The sequence below is a fragment of the Mobula birostris genome, chromosome 24, assembly GCF_030028105.1.
Source record: "Mobula birostris isolate sMobBir1 chromosome 24, sMobBir1.hap1, whole genome shotgun sequence".
In the NCBI taxonomy this organism is placed as follows: Eukaryota; Metazoa; Chordata; class Chondrichthyes; order Myliobatiformes; family Myliobatidae; genus Mobula; species Mobula birostris.
This window is the reverse complement of record NC_092393.1, coordinates 43878778-43902364: the sequence shown is the minus strand read 5'-3', so window position 1 is coordinate 43902364 and position 23587 is coordinate 43878778. Positions and strand designations below refer to the sequence as shown.

The window sequence follows — 23587 nt, the reverse complement described above, 5'->3', positions numbered from 1 at the left end:
AATTACATTGTGTAAAAGACATTTAGACAGGTTCTTGTCTCAGTTTCAGAGAAATGTAGAAAAAAGGGTGGTAAATGGGACTAGTGCTAAAAGGCTCTCTGGTCAGCATATACAAGCTGAGCTAAGGAGCCTGCTTCTGTACTATGTTTTATTATGCAGGGCTCCGTGGAGAGAATGTGATACAAGTTACAAAAAAAATTCTTATGGGCATGGGTGTCACAGCCAAGTTCAAGTCCCCAGGCCAATCATCCAAAGGCTACTTCCTTAAATCTCTGCAGTACACATAGTAAAAAGGTTCTCCTTCAGAACTGTTGGATAGGAAGATTCAGAATTGGACCTGCCAATAATGAAGTTACAATACATTTCCAAGCCAGCTTGATACATGTCTTGCCCAACCATTAACCCTTACAGGTGGTAGAAGTAGCAAGTTTGGATCCCTCTTTCTGGATTTACTGGCAACTTTGACCACATTGGTGTTAGTTTATTAAGTCAGGCATCACTACTCACCATTGGCATAATTTAGTACAGGTACTCAGATTACCTTGTGAACAAATACCTACCCACAGATTTTCAAACCACTGGGTATTCACACCAGGGTACTTTAAATATACTGCAGCATCAGGATGTGTGGCCACAAGAAAAAAAAGACTTCAGTTTTTAAATGTCACTGCAATATTGTACATACGAAAAGTTAACTCTTCACAACATTTAGCTCATGAGGGAAAAGGAAGTCAAAGCCAGTAATTTCAGCTAGCAGCATAAGAAAGTGAAAACTGCTTCTACCTTGACTGTAGTATTTTCTGTAATTGTATTTCACGTTAAAACTCTTGCACAAAGTTTGGCTACTTAGATGAGGAATTAATTGATAGCTGAGACCTTAAAACCACATTCTGAGAGACAAAATCCGTTAGAGAGGGTGTGAACAACTTGGAAACAAGAAGAATAGGTTTCTTCCCCCTTCCCAAAGCCTGCTCAATAAGATTATGGCTAATCTTTTGCCTCTGCTCAATCTTCCAGGATTATCCCCATATGCGTTGATTCCCTTAACATCCAAATATCGATATTGTTGTCACTGAATGACAGAGTCCCACAGAACTTAGAAGCGAATTGTAAAGGTTCACTAGTCTCTGCATGAAGTTTCTTCTGATCTCAGTCCCGAATGATTAAACCTTTAGTTTAATACTGTGACCCCTGGTTTCAGACATGCCAGGTGGAGAAAAGAAGCACTGTTAAATCTATCCTGCCCATCCCTGCAAGAATTTTAAACATTTAAATTCAAAAATCAAGAGTATACGTCTTTTGCTTAACTTTTCAATCCGACAAACCGCAGCACCCTCCCACTAATTTACACACTGTATATAAGTATACCCTTCTTTAGATAGGGAGATCAGATCTTTACACAATTTTCAGATGCCATCTCACCTAAATGAGGGGCATTGCAGGCTAACTGCAAGCAGGCTTCTTCCACTGAGATTGGGTGAGATTACAACTAGAGATTGTGGGTTTAAGGGCAAAAGGTGAAATGTTTAAGGGAAAATTGAAGTGAACTCCTTCACTCAGAGGGTGGTGAGAGTGTGGAACAAATTGCCAGCTGAAGTGGTGGATTTGGGTTCAATTTCAACAATTAATATGAAATTGGATAGGTCCATTGATGGGAGAGTATGAAGGGCCAGGTACAGGCCAATGGGACTACGCAGATTAATAGTTTGGCACGGACAGGATGGGCTGAAGGGCCTGTTTCTGTGCTGCAGTACTCGTGACTATATATTTTTAAAAAAAAGACATCTATCTGCATTGATATACTCAAATCCTCTTGCATGGTTTACCTTTGTAAATGTTTGCTAGACGACCATATTAACTTTTAGTGCTTTGTGTGCAAGGACACACAGGTCTCCCTAAACAACACATCTCAGTCTCTCTTTTTTCTACTCTCGCTCATCAAGGAGACAACTTCATTTTTAACATTCTATTCCATCTGTCCTGTCCTTGCCCATTCACACAGCTTTGCCTACATCAACCAAAGCTTCACTGCAACCCCTATACAACACACATTCCCATCCAGATTTGTGCCGGGAAAAAGACCTGATGAAAAGAAAAGCTTGAAAATGAAGTTGAATAGACTTTAAAATTAAAACACAGTTAGATCTTGTCATGTTTCAATATCACTTATAATTCAAGGATGAAGTTTAAAAATCTAAAAAGAAACTATTTGATAACAGGTTACAAAGAGTGATAAATTCAATGTGGAAAAGTTGGCGAGATCAACACTCCACATTTGAAGGTTATCCATTTGGACACAGAGCCTTGTGTATAAAATATTTAAAGGGCTGTCTGATGTACCTTTAAGGCCTTGTTTCCCTTGTTAGTAGTCGTCATACCACGGCACACTTTCAATCACGTAAACCTGTGGGAAAGCAAAATGCACACTTACTTTGAGAATTTTTATTTATATAGAAAGCAAAAAGAATCAAATAACTCCTATGCAAAAACAGATACCAGTTGGAGGCGTTAAATACAATTATTATTTAAAGAACATATTCAATAAGAAGGTAAAGCAGACTGAAGGCTAGACTGTTGATCTGCGCCAAGTAGTGAGGATGGTACAACTGACATACATTCCAAACAAGGATGAAAGACAATGACACCCACCATGTTGGAATAGCCTGCGAACATTAATCAAGGTCAATAGTGATGAATAAAACCACTATTTGGACAGGTAATCAAGGGTTTGACCAGATGCATCAAGCCACGCATGGGAGGGGTTTTGAGGGATATGGTCCAGAGAGTCGGCAGAAAATCAGGTCAGCACGGACGAGATGGCTGATGCACCTGTTTCTGTGCTGTAGTACTCAGGAGAAAATTTCAGAAGAAAAGAGCTGGGGAGAAATGCAATAGGAAAAACCATTGTTATCTATAAAAAAAAGATGAGAAATGGAAGCAGCATGTGATTTTTTAAAAACTTTATCGAACAAACACATATCAACAAACAAGCATCGGCTATCAGTCCATAGTTCACTGCACAATGGTAAATACCTATATTAACAATACCAGGGGTAAAAAAGACTAGGAGTAAGAGAAAAAAAAAGAAACAAAGAGCACATACATATAATTGCATACAAGCACAAACATACAGATGATCTACATACTTTACATCACCTCACAATGTAGATTTACATCTATTTTAAATAAAATCACATTCTTCAGTAAATCAACTCAAGTCCCACTTTTTACCAGGCCCCTGTATGGGCCTTTTGCTGTTCCAGGTACACTATAACAGAGTTCCATCTTTCCAAGTAAGAGTCCATTTTCAGTTGTAGACTTGCAGTGATATTTTCCATACAGTTCACTTCTTTCAGTCTCTGTATCCATTGTTCCAAAGTGGGTGGGCAAGATTTAAGCCAGTTGACAGTTATCATTTTATGAGCAATCAAAATCAAGACTCTTAACATGTATAGTTTATTCTTCTCTAGTGCAAATTGCAGGAGGTTGCCTAAAATTAAATGACAATGTTAGCACCTGATTTTTTTTTAAACTTGAAAATCATGCACTTATGGTTAGCATTGCATTTTCTCATTACACCTGCATTGAGGTTTTCTACAGAGTGTGTAAAGCTTAGAGATAATGGAGAGGAAATTCAGTCACTCCAACTAAACATGCAGATTATTGAAGTACTCCTCCTGTTCTTCAAATGACTTCCAAAGTCAAGTGACTTTCATTAAGCAGAGCATAATGTGCAAACTACAGTGTGTTTATTTTGAGTTGAAGATTCAACCCCAATGATATTATACTTCCATATACATAACAATACTCAGAATTGTCCTGGATTTCACCTGGGAAATTTAATTGTCCTCAACTCCAAGACAATTCAAGAAAAAAAAATATCTTACTTACAGATAGCTTAACAGAAGCAATCTCTGAGAATATATTCAGAATATCCAACACAGCAGCCAACTCCCAACAAAACTCACATGTACAATTTAGCACAATCGCTCAAGCAGCTGGAACTTCCTGTTAGCTCGATCATCATAGCAGAATCAAATGCTGACCAGTGGCAAGCTGCAAATGCACGATTCATGATGAGTCAGCATTTTCCGTGCACGCTGACAAGGTGACTACACCTCTCAACCACGAGAGATTTACAGGGCAAGCCACTATAGTCTTATCAAGCACTCCTGGGAAAGATGACCTTCAGACAATTCCCCCCAAAGTGGCTGGATGCAGATTTCCTGCAACCACCAGAGTTTGTATTTATGTATCCCAAAATCCACAGCACTATCATCTTTCCAACACAAAAGCATTTTGTTTTTCGTTATTAACAATGATGACTCATTTAGGATCAGCTCCAATGAAGTGTCATTGTACCTTCAGGAGCACTGCCAACCAGACAAGTTATTGATTAATAAATGAGACTGAAAGCTAGAATCTAAGTATTCCTTGGACCCAGTGGGGAAAAAGCAAAACTAGCGCAATGCAAAGAAAAACAGAAGCTTTCAGTTTGGATCCTGCCCATACTAAATTAGCCCTTCTTTCAGACAGTAATTGAGCTTCCAAAAGACATTCCAGTGCCAAAAAGATGGGAAATGATACATAATCCAATGCTCTGAGGCTCTCGAGTTGAGAACCAGTGCATCATTAAACGAAGGCTCAACTCAGTGCTCATCCTGCTGTTATCAGCTAGCAAGCTGGCTCCCAAAGCCTCACCTCACAAAAGATTAGTGGCTATTTAGGAGAGAAACAGCTAACGTCTTGTGGACTAGATCATGCTGACATTTCCCATGCATTTTTGACCAGAACCCACAGCATTTAGCCACTGAAACGAAAAATTGGTCGGAGAATTCTGGACCCAGGACTGCTCAGCCTAAATCTTCCAACCACCCTACCCAAACCCCAGACCAAACAAGATCCAGTATTGGTCAAAATCACTTGTAATATCTAAACACTTTTTTTTTAAGTTAAATGGGTATTGTTGAGCATTGATTGAGGGCAAGAGAGAAAGACAGTTCTTATGAAAAGATTTTGCTGCATTTTTTTTAAAACAAGCAGAGCTTGTGTGTTCCAAGTAATTCATTTTAAAACTTTCTAACAATCTGAATGGAATACATTTAAAAGATAATTTTTTGTCTAAGTGGCAATACATGTCAAAGGTCAGGCCTCTTGGCTGCACTCCCAAGGCCTAGTCTGTGTAGATCAGGCCACTGGGTCAGGGATTATGCAAGGCCAGAGGGAAAGAGGAGAAGTTTGTGCATCTAGCCCAAGTAAGCGCGGTTACTCTAGTGCCCCCACTCCAAGAACTTAATCTAGTACATTTTATTTTGCTTAATCTATTCCGACATTCCAGGATGGAACCCACTCCCCCGAGGTGTCATTGACTTACAGTGGTGTAATACTTCTAGAATAATCAGGCAACCAAATGCTTGGCTGAAGCTGACTGCAAATTTAGGCCTTTTACAAACTCCAGCAGTGTGCAGAATGGTCACACGAGGATGAGGACCACAACATTTATCATTAACCACATTCCAACGCATGTGCCCTTGAGGTAGGAGTCCCTTTGACTCAAGCGCCAGAATTCCAAGCACTGAAGATTGAGCACAACTGCTGGGACAACAGAAGAAATCATCATTGGTCCCTTTGGGCTTTGAATAGATTTAAACAGCAAGACAGCAATTTGACAGACACATTTTAAGAATAATATAATTATCACAGAATAATCCATATATTTAAGCATCAAGTCCAATAGAAATATTTTTACCTGAAAAAAAATTGGATGCCAGAAAACAGAAATTTAAAAACAAAAATCAGAAAATAGTGAGCAAATCAAGCATCATCTGAGGAAGAGAAATGTTTGGTGATTCTCTCACCACAGATGCTGCTGACTAGGCGAGTCTGACACTCAAAATATTTTTCCCTGAATAAATCAAGATTTCTTGGATGCTTTGTCTGTTGACAGCCCTCATATCCCATCGATTTTCCCCTTGAAGACATAGCAACTCAAGCTTTTCTTGTACCCTTCTTGCCGGATTGAAAGTTTACTTTTTAAATTCTATGGACTGAATTTACCCAAGACCTGTGTAAGGGGGTTTCATCTTTTATGTTACTGCGAAGGCTAATTAAAATGGCTTCTTTGTTATGTTATAATCGGGAATGCTTCTTTGTTATGTTAAACGCTGAGAAAGCTTTGCGCTAGCAGCTTGTTGTGGGTTAGGGGGTGATAAAAGGATGTTATGAACCAATTGGGATAGTTGTTATGACTTTGGTGTATCTGGAAGATTTGTATGCGCAGGGTTTTGGGGGAGAAGGTGGGACGGAGAGACAGAGAATGAACCAGGTGCTGTGAGTCCGCTAATGGGGTCGGACCCCGAGCGGGGCGTTCGGTGAGGAGGGGAGATGGAGACGGACTCGTGTGGAGCGTCTGGTCGACCACTGTTGTTGGTTTCAGGCGACCGGTCGAGGTGGTCCGAGGGGTCGCAGGGTGAAGGAGGAGGGTCCCGAGCTCCAACTGTTTGTGCACGAAGATTTTGAACTTTGATAAGTGTGGCACCTTTTATTTTCCTTTTATATTTTATTCTGTATTAATTATATAGTTCCAGTAATATCTATAAACTGTAAATCATTTAATCGTATCTGGTGTATTGCCTGTTATTTGGGTGGGGTGGGCTACATCACACAGCATCCACACAAACTATTACCCAGTTTGGCAGGGCCGAGGGCTGTTTCCCTAGACGACAGCGAGCCGAGCGACCCTGAGGCTGGCCGGGGGGGGGGGGCTACACCTGGTTTTTAAGACCAATGGCCACTTCAATCAATTAATAATACAGAATTGCTTTAGCATCAAGAACTTGAGACAGTTGCAGCAGTGTGTACTATCTACAAGATGCACTGCAACCACACACCGAAGTCCCCAAGGCAGCACCTTCCAAACTCACAACCTCTACCATCCAGAAGGATACCTGGGAACACCACCACTTGAAAATCCCCCTCCAAGTCACTCACCAGCCTGACCTGGAAACATATCACCGTTCCTTCATTGTTGCCGGGCCAAAATCATGGAATTCCCTCCCTAACGGCACTGTGGGTGTACCAACACCTCAGGGACTGCAGCGGTTCAAGAAGGCAGCTCATCACCATCTTCTCAAGAGCAATAAATGCTGGCTTAGCTGGTGACACCCACATCCCATAAATAAATTTTTAAAAATATACAATCTTAAGGGCACAATATTCCTGCTGATCACCACATTAAAAATAATTTATTTATTCAAATACACAACTTTGTTGCCTGCTCATAAACCTGCTCAGAACACAAATCAGTATTGCAACAGATAAAAAATTTTAAGAATCTTGAACGGAGTATTGTTATAAAAATAATATTCCTAGTCACTCAAAGGTCCTTTAATATTCCAAACCTCTCATTCCCTTGGGCAAGACTGTGGTAAAATCTGCTTGTTGCAGATATTCACCATTCACCCCTACCTTTTCCATATATTCACAGACCAAGCAAGCTGATCTTTATCCAACAGGAAACTAGGCCCACCATGCATTTTGGTGTGGTCCCACACCCAGAATTCTATGGCTATTAATGGCTATTAATTTTTTTAATGTGCCTAACCAACAAATTATTCAATATTTCTTTGTAATTATTTTATTCTAATTTAAAACACAATGAAGGTCAAAGTAACACAAAACTTACATGCAGTTACCTTTCTCAGCTGTGTTAGGGACAACATTCAGTTGTAATTACAACAAGAATGTAGAGGTTGCTGTATGTACGCCAGCCATCTTATCATAAAGATGAGGACCTGAATGCCAAGTGCATCAAGATCTTTCATTAAGCAAGCCACTGGTCCACCATTGGGTTCAATGGCAAATCCAGTGTCACAGCAAGAATTGTATGTTCACCCGTTCCACCTCCAGCTTGTTTAGAACTTCTGCATTTGGCTAGGCTTGCAATGGATCTCAAGAGCAGAGGTGGGAACAGCCAGCGAGCAGTTAGTCCATCAGAACTGATGGATGTTAGTAAATTCGATTCAGGCTGCTATATCCCTCCCCTGGGGCAGACTTATCTGCAGAATTTCAGTTTTATTTAAAAAGCACTAAGTTTGAAATGACAAAGTAGTAGTAACTAGCATGTCCTAGACAGACAATACGTCGCTATTGAACATCAAACTCGGCCTGTGAAATTCTAGTCACTTCAGAGTCAACAATATACAAGGCTACGTATCAGGTGCCTCAAGTAGAGGATAGATTTCTGAGCATACAACTATTTACATTTCTCGATCCTCTGCCAAGAGTAAAGGGTGAATTTCATTTCCACCAATTCAGTTTGAATAAGAGCTTCTGGCTCAGGTTCTGTGATTAGCACGAGTTGCTGGCCTCCTATTCAGTTGCCCTGTGTTACAGAGATCCTGTGATCTCTGTGTGATGGAGTCCTTCCCATGACATCAGCAGCTACCAGCTCCAAGCAGTCTCTGGGACCCAGCCACAGTGAAATCATTAATTGAGTTGCACAGAATAAGTCTTACAAAATAAAAACGGGCATAAATGAGAACAAGTCAGATCCTTAAATATCATAATCCTGAATCAAACCACTCACAAGAATAAAGTTTTGATATAGTGTTAGACAGTGACCACCTAGGCATTTGTTTTTTTTTTAAATATAATTTTAATCCCATAAAGCTTTGCTAATTGCTTTGACTGGTTTTTAAAACCACATGCAATAAAACGTATTTTTTTGGAATCATGAATAATTTAAAATACCCAAAATCCTTGTTACTTGGCTGATTTGTGGAGGTTATTGTGGAGCACATCCTGGAAGCAATGATTCATTCAGAGCAACTTTGGGATTTCACCATTAACAGCAGAAGTACACCTCAGATTACATTACACGTGAAATATGGGCATTCCTCGAGACAGCTCCCATCCAGGAAAACATTAAGCATGTTACCCATTAGTTTCAATGTAATGGTTCTAGTTGCTTGCTCAGACTCAAGAATTCCAGTCTAAATCCCTAGTAAACCTAAAAATGCTTCAATGCAAATGCCTGAATTAAAGTGACAATTCAAATCCTAAAATTATACCGTAAACATTATTTATCCTTTCACCAAGTAAAACATACAAGATGGAGCGTCTTGACATCGCAGACACTTGTCTTGTGGGACAACCTGAAACTTCATTGCTGGAGGGCAAGGCTACCCGAGTCACTGGTAAAGTGATGACTCCTCACAGAAAGGTCATGTCTTTGAAATTCCTTCTTTAAAGCTGATGGAGGCATTCTCCCCACTTTATATCCTTGCCAATTCATTCTGCATTCCTCAATTCCAGGAAACCTCTGTACCTACCTCACGGCAAAGGCTGGATATATTACACTTGATCCCCTCATCCAAACCATTGAAACTGATTGTGCGCAACTGGGATATTGGTCTCTGCTGCACCTCGTTCTTCACAGCCTCCCAAAAATGTCACTTATTTGCAACAGGTCCAACCCCGGCATATTGCTGGTCTTTTTGATTCCACATTGACTGAGAACTTCAGGAAGGGGAAGTTGAGGGTAGATTCCACCAGTCCTCATCGAGTGCTCAGCAGTGGGAAGGGTGTGCAGTTTCAAATTCCTGGGCATTAACAGCTCTGAAGCTGTATCCTGGGCCCAACATAATGATACAACTACAAAGAAGCATGACAGAGACTATATTTCATTAGGGGGTCTGAGGACACTTGGTATGGTCACCAAAGACACTCTACAGGTGTACTGCGGAGAGCATTCTGACTGGCTGCATCACCGTCTGGTTTGGAAAAAGCTGCGGAAGGTAGCAAGCACAGCCAGCTCCGTCATGGGCACCAGCCTCCCCAGCAGAGGTCAACCTTAAAGGGCGATGCCTCGAAGAAGGGTCTTGGCCTGAAACATCGACTGTTTATTGATTCCCATGGATGCTGACTGACCTGCCAAATTCCTCCAGTATTTTGTGTGTGAATGCCTCAAAGAGGCGGCATCCACCACTAAGGGCCGCCACCACCCAGGAGAGGCCATCTTCTCGACACTACCCTCAGGGAGGTACAGGAACCTGAAGACACTATGCAGGGATAATGGGATAGCTTCTTTCCGTCCGCCATCAGATTTCTGACAGACAATGAACCAACTCATGTACACTACCTCACTTTTTTCCTCTCGTTTTGCAGTTATTTATATTTTTATTTTGTAATTTATAGTTTTTAATGCATTGCGATGTACTGCCGTTGCAAAACAAACTTCTCGACATATGCCAGTGATACTAAACCAGATTCCGATTTTGTTTAGCAACCAATTGAAGGCCTTCTGAAGATCAGTACACCACATCCACTTTCACACTGATCTGTTTCGTTGATTACAATCTCTGAACATTTTAACAGATTTGTCAAACATGATTTCCCTTTCACAAATCATGTAGATTCTGCCCAATTCTGTTGCTGGTCTCTTAACGTACCATTACCTTAAATAACAGAGTCTAGAATTTGCCCACTGTTTGCTAATTAGTACATGGCTCATTTTCTCCACAAGCTTCCAAGCCTCCCCCACCCCCAGAGCAGAGTGCTGAAAAACTGATTACTAATCCCCTCCACACTTTAATTACACACTTACAAAAATAATAGAAATACAAGTCACCTGATTCTGCTGTACTGTAATGTTATATTTGCATAATCTATCAGCCGGCTCATTTCCGCAGCGGTTCAAAACAAGAAATATGTTAAACTTGCAATAAAATCTTGGACAACACACATCGAAGTTGCTGGTGAACGCAGCAGGTCAGGCAACATCTCTAGGAAGAGGTACAGTCGACGTTTCGGCCGAGACCCTTCGTCAGGACTAACTGAAGGAAGAGCTAGTAAGGGATTTGAAAGTGGGAGGAGGAGGGGAAGATCCAAAATGATAGGAGAAGACAGGAGGGGGAGGGATGGAGCCAAGAGCTGGACAGGTGATTGGCTAAAGGGATAGGAGAGGAATCATGGGACAGAAGGCCTAGGGAGAAAGAAAGTGGCGGGGGGGGGGAAGCCCAGAGGATGGGCAAGGAGTATACTGAGAAGGACAGAGGGAGAAAAAGGAGAGAGAGAAAAAGAATACATACATATATCTATGTAATAATGCGTTCATCAGCAACTTTTATGTGTGTTGCATAAAATCTTGGACTACATTTTAACTACTAACACCTTGTCTCCAGTTAATAGACCTATACAACAGTTTACACAAATCAGGAAAGCTTGATCAGAAAAGTGTAAACACGAGGAATTCTGCAGATGCTGGAAATTCAAGCAACACACATCAAAGTTGCTGGTGAACGCAGCAGGCCAGGCAGCATGTCTAGGAAGAGGTACAGTCGATGTTTCGGGCCAAGACCCTTCGTCCTGACCACCAGCAACTTTGATCAGAAAAGTGTCTGGATTGAGAAATCTGATGTAAAAGGGATTTGCAAAATGTGAGAGGGCCATTTCTGCTTGTAGAACAATGGGCCACAACCAGGACAAACTCTTTACTCTGAGCACAGCACGAATGCCCAACGTACACAGTGACCACTTTATTAGGTACCTCCTGTACCTAATAAAGTGGCCACTGAGTGTACATTCGTGGTCTCCTGCTGCTGGAGCCCATTCACTTCAAGGTTTGACACGCCTCACTACAGGAAGGATGTGGAAATCATAGAAAGGGTGCAGAGAAGTTTTGCAAGGATGTTGCCTGGATTGGAGAGCATGCCTTATGAGACCAGGTTGAGTGAACTCAGCCTTTTCTCCTGGGAGCAACAGAGGAAGAGAGGTGACTTGATAGAGGTGTATAAGATGATGAGAGGCATTGATCGTGTGGATAGTCAGAGGCTTTTTCCCAGGGCAGAAATGGCTAGCACGAGAGGGCACAGTTTTAAGGTGCTTGGAAGTAGGTACAGAGGAGATAACAGGGGTAAGTTGTTGTTGCTTTTTTAAAAAACTTAGGGAGTGGTGAGTACGTGGAATGGGCTGCCGGTGACGGTGGAGGTGGATATGATAGGGTCTTTTAAGAGACTCCTGGACAGGTATATGGAGCTCAGAAAAATAGAGGGCTATGGGTAACCCTAGGAAATTTCTCAGGTAATAGAGACACAGTTTTGCGGGCCGAAGGGCCTGTACTGTGCCGCAGGTTTTCTATGTTACTATGGTGTGCATTCAGAGAGGCTCTTCTGCACATCACTATTGTACCGTGGTTATTTAAATTACTGCCACCTTCCTGTTGGCTTGAAACAGTCTGACCTCTCTCGTTAACAACGCACTTTCAGCTACAGATCTGCCACTCACTGGATGTTTCTGTTTTTCATCATCATTCTCTGTAAACTCTGGAGACTGCTGCGTGTGAAAATCCCAGGAGATCAGCAGTTTCTGAGATACTCAAATCACCCGACGTGGCACCAACAATTAATGCACGGTCAAAGCCACTTGGATCACATTTCCGCCCCATTCCGATGTTTGGTTTGAACAAAAACTGCATCTCTTAACCATGTCTGAATGCTTTTACATGCATTAAGTTGCTGCCACATGATTGGCTGATTAATATTTGCACGAACGAGCGGGTGTACCTAATAAAGTGGCCAGAGTGTACTCACACTTGGTGACAGCGTTAATGCGAGTGGCTTAAAGAGGGTGCAGAGTAGCAAGTCTTTTGAAGGAAAAAACAAGAGGCTGATCAGTGAGTTAAAATGTCTAACAACGGCAGAAGATACACATGGAATACACACCAGAGTGAACCTAGTTCTGTTTCTCTGCAAGGGAAACCCAGTGATAAAATAGAAAATGGAACACAGCACTAGAACAGGCCCCCTGGCTCACTGTGTCTGTGCTGACCAGGATACTAACTCAATTGGTCTACCCTCCATTGCCTGAATGTTCATATGCCTGTTGAAACACATCTGAAATATTACTGTTCAATCTGTTTCCACCACTTCCCATGGCAGCACATTCCAGACACATACCACTTTTAAAAAATCCCCACCCCTCACCTTAAAGCCTCGCCCTTAAATACTTGGCATTTCAAACCCATGAGAAAGACTTATCTACCCTACCAGTGCCTCTCAGTCTTGTATACTTCTATCAGATTACCCCTCAGCTTTTGATGTTCCAGTGAAAACAATTCCCAGTTTATTCAACCTTTCCTCGCAGCTAATCCTTTCGAATCCAGACAGCATTGTGCTTAACCTCTTGAACCATCTCCGAAGCCCCTCCACTTCCCCAAATCCTGTAATGCAACAACCAGAACTGCATGCAAAAACTGTGACCTAACCAAAGTTTTGTACAGCTACAACATGTCTTCTCAACTTTTGTACTCAAGGTTCTGATTGATGAAGGGAAGTACATTGTCTTTTTATCATCTTCAGCCTGCTCCAAGAAGCTATGAATTTGCATTACAGCAATGCTTCCTAAGCTCCTGCCATTTACTAGACATTTTCTCTTACCCCTGACCCTCCCAAAACACATCTTATACTTTCCATGATTGAACTACTTCGGCCATTTCTCTGCCCACGTTCCTGAATGGTTAATAGCCTGTGGAATCTTTTGGGGGAAAAAAAACTCCCTGACAATGCACAACTCTATCAACCTTTGTGTCACCTGTAAACTGATCAGACTACCTACCCGTTTATCCAAATCATTTACGTGCATTGACCCTTGCTGAACATCTCTGGTCATAGACACCCCACCCCCAAAAACAGACAGAATAACAGCCTTCTATTGCTACAGTCTTCTATGGGCAAGCCAACCAATGTTGAATTCAGTTTACCAAGTCTCCATGGATCCCATGTGCCTTAATCTTCTGGAACACCTTTCCATAAGGAGCCAAGTACTTTAGTAACATTTATGAATACAACATCCACTGCCCTGCCTCGAATCATCTCTATCACCTCTTTGAAAAACTCAGGTTTGTACAACAATGATCTCCTCTGCAGAAAGCCATGCTGACCATCCCCAATTCGACCATCCCCTTTAGACAGAAGGTGGTGCATCTGTGGAATTTATTGCCACAGATGGTTGCAGAGGCCGTCACTGGGTATACTTCAAGCAGAGGTTGATGGGTCCTTGATCAGTAAGGACTTCAAAGGTTATGGGGTGAGGGCAGGAAAATGGGATTGTGGGGGGAAATGGTCAAGTGGGAGAGCAGATTTGACAGACCAAATGGCCTTAACACCTTTCCTAATGGAAGAAATTCTTGCCTCCTCGAGAACCTGGTGCACAGCTCACAAAAGGAATGTTCTGGGAAGGCCACAGGAAATTAATGCATTTTAAAAATAGCTGGCAGTAACACAGGCTCACTGTGACAGAATGGTGGTGGTGGTGGGCGGGGGCACTTTACAATGGAGCACATACATGAACTTGAGATGAATAACATTCATATTGCTTCTGAGCTAATAGGTTGCTCATTTTTGAATTCTACAGAGACACAGCAACATTCCATTAACACTACATCAATAGTATTTCAGAAGTACAACTTCACAGGTCTCCTTCCAGAGGTTGCAAAATTGAACATTTTGACGCCCTCCAAAAGCCTGTCCCTTGCATAGATTTATAATGCAAGGCACATCTCGTCATCTATTTAAAAAAGCTTTCAGGGTATTAAAGCATTGAACCAGCTGACACATTGTTCTCCTATGTCACACTGATCAGTCGTCAGCTTCTTTCCAACTAAACAAACCTAACCATGTACTTTAAACTCAAAGTTAGAAGAAACCCCCTTTCGTTCAGCATCCTGCAAATTTGTACACCAGTTCTTTTTTTAAAAAAAAGACACGGGTCAAATTTGTATTTGATTTGTACCGTATTACTTAGAAAAAGGGTCTTCCAGCCACTGGGTCTGTGCCTACCATCATGCCTGCTTCTCTGTGATGATCTCACTTGACCGGAATTAATCCCATAACTCTTCATACTTCACTCTTTCATGTATTCGTCTAGGTGCCTTTTAAGTGTTATTCCTTCTCCAGCCTCCATGACCTCCTTTTGCAACATTTTCCAGATGCCAACTACTTTGTATGAAAAATTAACCCCTTGGATCCCCTTTAAACTTCCTCTGTCTTACTCGGAACCTGTACCATCGGCACCCCTACCATGGGAAATTCACTCTGGCTCTCTACCCTATTTAGACCTCTCATAATTTTATACAGCTCCACCATGTCAGCCTCTTCAACGCGTTTCATTTTGACCCGATACAAAAAAAAGGGCTGCAAAATTAATGGAACAGCCTTTGTCGCCATTCAAGCAAGAATCCCATCGTGCAGAGATTGGCATTTGATTCAAGATCGGCCTGGCTTGGTTTTCCAAGTGACAAGAATCATTGTTACCAAACTCAACAAAATATTGTTTACCATTGTTTTCAGTGATGAATGTTTGCCATGCATTTAAGCAGTTGCAATAAATATTGTCAAGAAAACAAACAGGGAGCTTAGGTTGGCTCAGGCAAGAAGTTTTATATAAAAAAAACTCCCAAGGACAGTTTAAGTTCAGGGCAGTAAGCTTGCATCTGTGGTTGAAAGCTGGTTGGTGGTTATGCAGATTATATAAACTTGCGCACTACCACATCACAGTATTAATCACTTTTAAACCAAGGTATCCCAGTCTAAAGGAAGCGTTCAGAATAACTGAGTTATCACCCAACTCTCCATTTGCAGAAGTCAATGTTGTATCCTCATTACTCAAGGCAAAAAAACCTAAGTTTTAAATGTCACTTTTTCTATTATTGAAGCACATTAGATCTTTAGCTTCTGGTAAGTAGTTCAGCACTACTGCCATGAAAGTAAGTAATTAACATCAGACATCCATAAAAGTTAAATGGTACAATTTACAGTGAAGCAAGGAAAAGATGTAGCCCTGTCACAAATTTAGCAAAGCCTTTGCAATTAATTTCTTTCTTTCTTCTCATCTACAACAACATTTTACACACAAAATGGAATCTGTGCCACAGGACTAACTGGTTTTTGCTGATTAAGTACATTCTCACTAGATTACAGCACTAGAGGTAATTGTGAATTGCAAAACACCTCCACCCACTAACCCACCCTCCACACCACTACTACTTCATTTCTTGTCAGAGTCACCTTATGTACAGACACTCCTGTGCCCCTCGTCACTTTGTGGATATACAATCAATGTATACAAGCTATCTTATGTACTTATATTTATTGTTTTTATTATTGTGTTCTTTGTGCGCTGCATCAGGTCTGGAGGAACAAATCATTTTATTCTCCTTTAATATAATGGAAATGACATTGAACAATCTTGAGTACCTTTCCTCAAAATGATTTCCTATGCTGTATCTCTACGTCTGACAACAGATTGGCTCTATCTGGGCCAAGGAAAATTTAACTAGGACAATTGCTTCCCTTTGATTCGTACAAACGTATGTCGTTGAGAAACTCAGCAAGGCCCTTTCTTATCGATCTCTACATTAGAGTTATCCACAATTAATTTTTTTTTTTTTTTTTTTTTTAAAAAGTGTGCCAAAACACGAGGAGGAATGAAGAATTCTTAACTGTCTTCTTGCAAACATCTCCCCAAAACAAAAATGCACCCACAGCTTGCAAAGGGTTCTCACATAATCTCCACCAAAAACTGCCAAGTGGAAACTTTAGTTTGCTCAAACTGTTTACAGCTCCCACTGAACCAAGGACATTTTAAAAAATTACATTAAAAGGTAAAATTCTTAATAGCAAAAATCTTGTTCTTTCAAAAACTTATTTTGGCTTATGCAGCTGGGTGCTCAGTGGGGGAAAGAAAAAGAGAAGTTTGAAACTAAAAGGAAGCAGCAATGATTTCTATACTTAACGGAATCATTCAGGAAAGGTAAAATGCGGGTCTGCCAAGTGCACAGATGGATAATCTGATGAATTCAGAGGACAACTGATGCTAAGTTCTATACATCCCTGAGAACGACCAACAGTTGCTTCAAATTGGGTCATCAAACTTCATCAAACTTTGAAACAAAAATGAGCAGGAAAGCTCAGACAAACAATTGTTTTCACTTTATTCTCAAGAGCTAAGGGAGATTTTTTCTTAAAAATCTGTTTTCTTCAACAATCTAGATTGGGGGTTTCAGTTGAGCGATGTACTTTGCTCTCAGGTCACGTAGTGTGAACCTTACAGTTGTCTGCCAGAGACCACCCAGTCACTCTTCAAACATATCCAAGCCAGTGCTATGGCACAAAGGGTTAATGCTGTTCTCTCTGAACAGAACATCTTTATGCAAGGATGTGTATGTACAGACAAATAGCACAAGGATTTGTTTCAACCTCAAAAAGGTTTAACTTACTTTTTTTAGACTTAAGGCTTGTGTATCCGCAATGCAGATGGTGAAATACAAAATGAATGGTTAAAGTTGTTAAATCTCAGAATGCTTGGGTGTTTAACACGTAGAATTTAGCCGACTGTGCAGATCAGCAACTGCTGTAAGTGCACGACGCACTGTTTGTGCATGTTGACTATTTTATCACATTATGAAACAGAATAATTATGATTGTTTAGTTAAGGAGATAGAAGAATGAATTTATGATGATTATTTATGTGGTTACCATGACCACTTATTTCCATACCTGCTTCAGAAGCCTCCAGGGGAAAATGTCTCCAACTGTATTTTCAAAATCCGTATTTTCCAAACTTGAGCCCTTCGGTCATTATGTTATTTCTGCATCTGCCAAATCTTTCTCCTTTGATCCAATTAAACCACTTGATCTTACCTCGGCCCTTTCCTCTGTACAACCCTCAGCTCAGTTCTCTCAAGACCAAGACTAAGACCTGAAGAAATGGTAGCCATTTCCCGCGCCCCACCCTCCCAACAGATTTGGCTGGAACACAAAGAAAGCAGCAATGGATCCTGCCCTTGTCTGCCAAGATCACTGATTTTGGATCATCCTGGAATGAAAATCTAATTCCTGGCTTCTTTCCTCTACTGAAAACCTTTAAGTCCCCATTCTCTGCCTCTTCTTCCCTCATCAACAATTACAAGGAGCTCATGGATTTCTTACACATGGAAACAAGTGGCTTAATGGCCGTCATTGCCCTCCATTACCCCATACTCTGGTAAAATTATATAGAATTTTCCACTGCACTCACACCCAAGTCACCCTGTTACCCCTTCTCGCTTCACACCAACTTGCCCATCAGACGCACTTCTCACCTCTCCTGCAACAATCCCAACATTCCCTACTGGCCAAGCTGACCAGTACGAGTATTCTTATAGAGCCACAGACTAATGATAACCTTATAGAGTCGCAGTACAGAAACAGGCCCTTTGCACCAACTGGTCCGTGTCGAATACAGCAGTCGCCATTAATCCCAGCGACCTGTGTACAGCCCACACTCCTCCAAGTGCTTATCCAAAGGCTTCTTAATATTGCTACTGTACCTACCTCAACCACTTACTCTGGCAGCTCATTCCAGGTACTCACTATACTGCGTAAAGTAGTTACCTCTCAGGTCTCTTCCATCTCTCCCCTGTTTTCTTATAGCTTTGGACTCCCCAACCCTGGTAGAAAAGACCATAATCATGCATCTTATCCATACTCCACGTGATTTTATAATCTTTTGAGGCTCTCCTTTCATTCTCCTTTGTTCAAAGGAATAAAGATCCAGAGTGGCCAACCCCTACCTCTAGTCCAGGTAGTATCCTTGTAAACCTCCTCTGTACCCTCTCCAGCTTGCCAATGTCTTTCCTATAACAGAGTTATTAAGTGCAAACTTACCAATAACTTGTATAACTGCAACATTATGTTCCGACTCCCAAACTTGATGCCCTGATTGATGAAAGCCAGCATACTAAATGCCACCACTATCTACCTGCACAGTCACTCACAGTGAATTCCCAAGTTACTCTAATCCACAACATCCACCAGCCCCTTGCCATTCACCGTACTAGTCCTACCCAGCTTTGAATATCCCAAATGCATCATCTCTCACTAACAAATCCAGTTGCTATTCCTCACGTACTTCTCTTCAGCTGAGGATTTTGAAGTGGTCAAAGCAGTTTTCACTGGAACCTTACACAATAGGTGCTCCTGACCATCAGCTTCATTCCCAACCCTGGCAAATGGGAAATAGAACCATCCTCTGTACAAGCATGCACAGATCCCAAGAGAAGCCCCCATAGCAACAGGTGTCAACCTTCACCTTCATAGCATTGTCTGACCATCTTGCCCTCTGCTGAGCTGCTGGTAAAACTTCCATCCAAACCTTGACTATTCCACCATGGAAGCTGAATGATACACTATGGAAACAGACTCTTCGGCAAAAGTCCACCATGGCCAACCTTCTTCCATAACTTGAGTGCAACCAAGACTACTTCTTGTAGCCAGTACCAAATATCCTTCAGCCACCGCTCCTTTCATGATCTACAATACCTCAATTGTAAAACCTCTCCATTCCTCATTAGAATCGGGAATCCTGGTAGTTTAGGGGCTAGTGTAACAGTTTACAGTGCCAGCGATTGGGGCCTGATTCCCACCACTGCCCACAAGGAGTTTGTACGTTCTCTTTGCGACCGCGTGGGTTTCCACTGGGCGCTTCAGTTTTCACCCACATTCCAAAGACGGACGGTCAGTCAGGTTAGCAAGCGTCACCGTGGTTCTAGTGCCAACACTTGCGGAATGCCTCCAGTAAGTATGTCCTCAGACTGTGTTGGCTGTTGATGCAGATGACATTTTTCCATTGTTTTTCAATGTACACGTGAGAAATAAAATAAATCTTTCTAACTCTTTCCAAGTCCCAGGTACCTGCAACCCTTCAATTCTGATGTAATTGCAACATACATACCGTACCCCTTCATACATCATGCCTTCAACTCTCAAGGTTCTAAGCTCTCGACCAGGGGTTCCCAACGTGGGGTCCACAGACCCGTTCCCCCCCCCCCCCGGTTAATGGTAAGGGTCCTGCTCCAGACTGCTCTTCCAAATACACTTTGCCTATGTCACTTTCTCCTGTGAACACTTAAAGCTCTTCAGTACTTATTGTTGTCCTCAAATCCTTTCTTGGACGTTGGCACCACATTTTCTGTTCGAAAGGTCCAGTTATGGATCTTGTGACGGTAGGGCATATTGACAGATTACCCAGCTCCTCGGAATTGCCAGGTCGTTGGGTGTATTTAAGGCAGCAATTGATAGGCTCTTGATTGGACACCGCATCAAAGGTTACAGGGAGAAGGCCGGGAGGTGGGGCTCGAGAGGGGGGCAGAAAAAAAGAGGATCAACCATGATTGAATGGTGGAGCAGATTCGATGGGCCAAATGGCCTAATTCTGCTCCCATGTCTTAAGGTACAATCAGCCTATAAAGAATTATCTGGATCAGTGTGCAAAATTTATAGCCACTAAAAGAAAACAGAGGTTAAAATGCAGCTCAAACTCAAAATCCAAATAGAACACTGGATCCACAAGGAAAAGATGGCATCAGTTACTAAGAATAACCGAATACACTCTACTGGGAATGTTACTAGCACCACGCTACATGATATCCACAAGGTAAAATTGCCAAAATGTGTTCAAGAATATAATACCAGCCCTGACAGTATAACATGTTTTTAAAAAAACGATACGATATTGATTGAAGACGAAGTGGATGCCTAGCAGGACATCTAAGCTACTATTAAAATAGGACATTGCAGTTTTGAGAAGTGGGTCAAGGTGCTTTTAATTTTGAATTCAAAGAGCACAAGCAGATCCCAAATGTGCTTTTAAGGAAACACCAAATGAAGTGTGCTTGCATGAACACAGAGCAAAAATGTTCACATTACAGATTCTAACATTAATTTGCAGTGACTCGGGCTGTAAAATTTACATGCACACAGATCCTGTTAAATAAATGAATGAACTTCAAATTAAATCAGGACAATAATCCCCACAGGAAACACACTGAACTGGAGGATTAACAACAAAAAAGTGTGTGGGCATTTGCTCAGCATATCAACAAAAGTTGGAAACGCAATCTGAAATGCACACCCAGGTACAGTCCTCCACAGCTCTCAAATAATTGAGAAAATTCCAACTTTATCAATAGCTTCAAAATAAAAATGCAGACTTTATTTTCACGCTTTGGCAAAAAGACCATTTTTTTTTAAAAAAAAGCATTAGGTTCACTTGATCTAGAAGCAAAGGAGTGGTGGAAGACTCATAAGATTTAAGGGGATGAGGTAACTGGAACAGCAGGGGAAGGGGGAAAAAATGGGAAAAGTCAACCTCCTTCCAACTGTAGGTTTCCATAAACAACATGATTAAATAAAATCACCATATTACTAGAAGCTTAGAATAGATATATTATCCATTAATGGAACATTTATGTGCCTCAGCTTTGGCATCTTGTATAGTAAGCTTTGAAAGATTTCAGTAGCTGGAACATTACAACACAGAAACAGGCCCAGCAGACAACAAACCTATGTGGGGCTGTGTTTTTGCACACGTGTCTTATCCTACCGTACCCTTTGTCAAATGAAACTGAAACTTTGCTTCGGAGATCACTTTAGCAGCAAATCCAGGCCACTGGTGCAAAATTGTGCCAAATTTAAAGAAAACAATTTTAACAGGGAAGTCCACCTGTTCATTAACTGATCTGACAAATATAATTACTGTCCACATGTCGAAGTTGGCCAAGGCTACACAAACTCACTTTTAAAAAGTACTGCAGATAACACCAAGCATCTGTTTGAAAGCAACAGTCTCCATTACAAAAGCAACACAAGGTGGTGGTGGAGGTGGGGGGGGGGGGTTGCAGCTTGTAGCAAATCTCCGTTTAAACATAAAAGATCTGAAACAATTTCCCAGCTGCACAGCACTCCCCAAATCAACGAGGTTAATAAACTGCTCAAGGCAAAATGACCAAAAAATATAGATCAGCGTCAACTCTTCTCAATTTCAACTGGGAAAAAAATATTTCTTTACATAGAGACATTAATACAGTTCAAAGCATGAAGATCTTCAAATATTTGTGGGGTCCTGGGAAGCTTAAATTGTAACTTAGCTGACATTGAGTCCTGTTTTTATTAGTTAACACTTTAAAAGAGCCATACTGTCTCTGACTTCTCAGCAGTTCAAGTCAAACAAAAATCACCAGAAACAAGTGTCTTGTGATTATATTGATAAGTAATTGTACTGCTCTCTTTATGAATCAAGCGACAATGATATTAATGTAGCATTACCCATTAATGCTGAATAAACGGAGGGCCTTATTCATTAAACTTGCAAATACTCAAGCATTATGGCCACAGGGTGGCAGAGACAAGCACATGCCCAGTGTGGGTTACCAATACAGTGGAGCAGCATTTCACAGCTTTATCTCATGACCTCACATTCACAGGTTATCAATTTCCTTAGCCCTTTTCTCCTCCAATCTGAGACTTTTACAGCAAAAATCAAAATAATTTCATCAGTTAACCAACTTTTAATAATGATGAGAATTTGTGCAATTTCGATGAAGTAATTACAGGTCCTTCCCAGCCTACAAATGTCTAACTTGCATGCAGCCTGTGGTTCCTTGAGGTTGTTATAGCTGGGGGGGCGCTAATGGGGTCAAGCTCCCCACTACCTATTAAATGTTCCCAATCGCGTGCACCTCAAATAGCCTCTGACAAGCAAATCCAGCTCCTGGCCTTCAGGTGTGGCTTAGCTACAAAGCCTGCCAGTACCGTCTCCACTGACAAGAGAAAGGGCAAAGATGGGTTAATGGAGGCTTAAAACCAGTCGCTTCAGGCAGATAGGGCTTGCTAGCCGTGGTCGGCAGCTCATCTAGAAGGAAAACTCTGATCTCAAACCTCTGCCGCCTTGCAGCTATATCCACTCATGGGGAAGGCTTCGGGAGTAAACCCTGAGGGAAAAATCCGAAGCTGGAGTCCCTAAGGCAGTCCTACGTTGAGTTCAACACTGACGGGCAACTCCTGCAACCCTGCTGGTACCAAACTGTATCGGTCTCCGCCGTTCCTTTGGGTTCATCAAGTGCGTGTTGAAGGGGAGCTTGCTACATGGGCAACACCTTGCTCTCCATATCGTACTGCTTGCGTATCTAGACAGCTAGGATGCAATACGTATGGTCAACTCTGACCGATGGAGGCCTGCGCATACAGATAAGCTTTGGGGAGACTGGCCGAATAGATTTTCCAGCTGCCAAGGGCCTATAGGCATCTTCTGCCATGTGGGAACTCAGCTCGTGGTCTTATTTCCAACTTGAGAAAGAATCAGATTTTGAATGGATCTCAGGAACAGAGCCTCGGGGAAGACTCACATCGAAGATGCTGATGTTGACCTTGGGATTTGATAAAATGGAATAGAGATGTAGGACACTCAGTAGTTTGTGAAGAGAAATGTGGCAGCCAAATCCCACAAAAGACTCAGAAAAATCTGTTATTTGAGGGATATCTGTTGGTGCAGTTAAGTGTGTGTTAATCTGTGAATAAAACAAGTAATACAACTCTCGTATTCTATTCATGAGCTTAACAACCTCTGCCACTTACACCTGATGGTATTCATTTGAAAAGCTAATCTGACCAATTTGCTATAGAGAGCGTGCAGAGGAGATTTACAAGGATGTTGCCAAGACTAGAGAGTGCACCTGATGAGAGTAAGTTGAGCGAACTTGGCTTTTTCCTCT

General features: G+C 41.6%; 1 protein-coding gene across 3 annotated transcripts in view; it reads right to left on the bottom strand.

Moving 5' to 3' along the window:
* The window catches only part of mafga (v-maf avian musculoaponeurotic fibrosarcoma oncogene homolog Ga), a 96689-nt gene that overhangs the window by 58317 nt on the left and 14785 nt on the right, over nucleotides 1-23587 (bottom strand). For all 3 annotated transcript variants that reach the window (XM_072242094.1, XM_072242096.1, XM_072242095.1), the window contains exon 2: nucleotides 2341-2404. In XM_072242094.1, the coding sequence (XP_072098195.1) occupies nucleotides 2341-2376 (36 nt within the window). In that variant the 5' untranslated portion in view covers nucleotides 2377-2404. The remainder of the gene's footprint in view (nucleotides 1-2340; nucleotides 2405-23587) is intronic.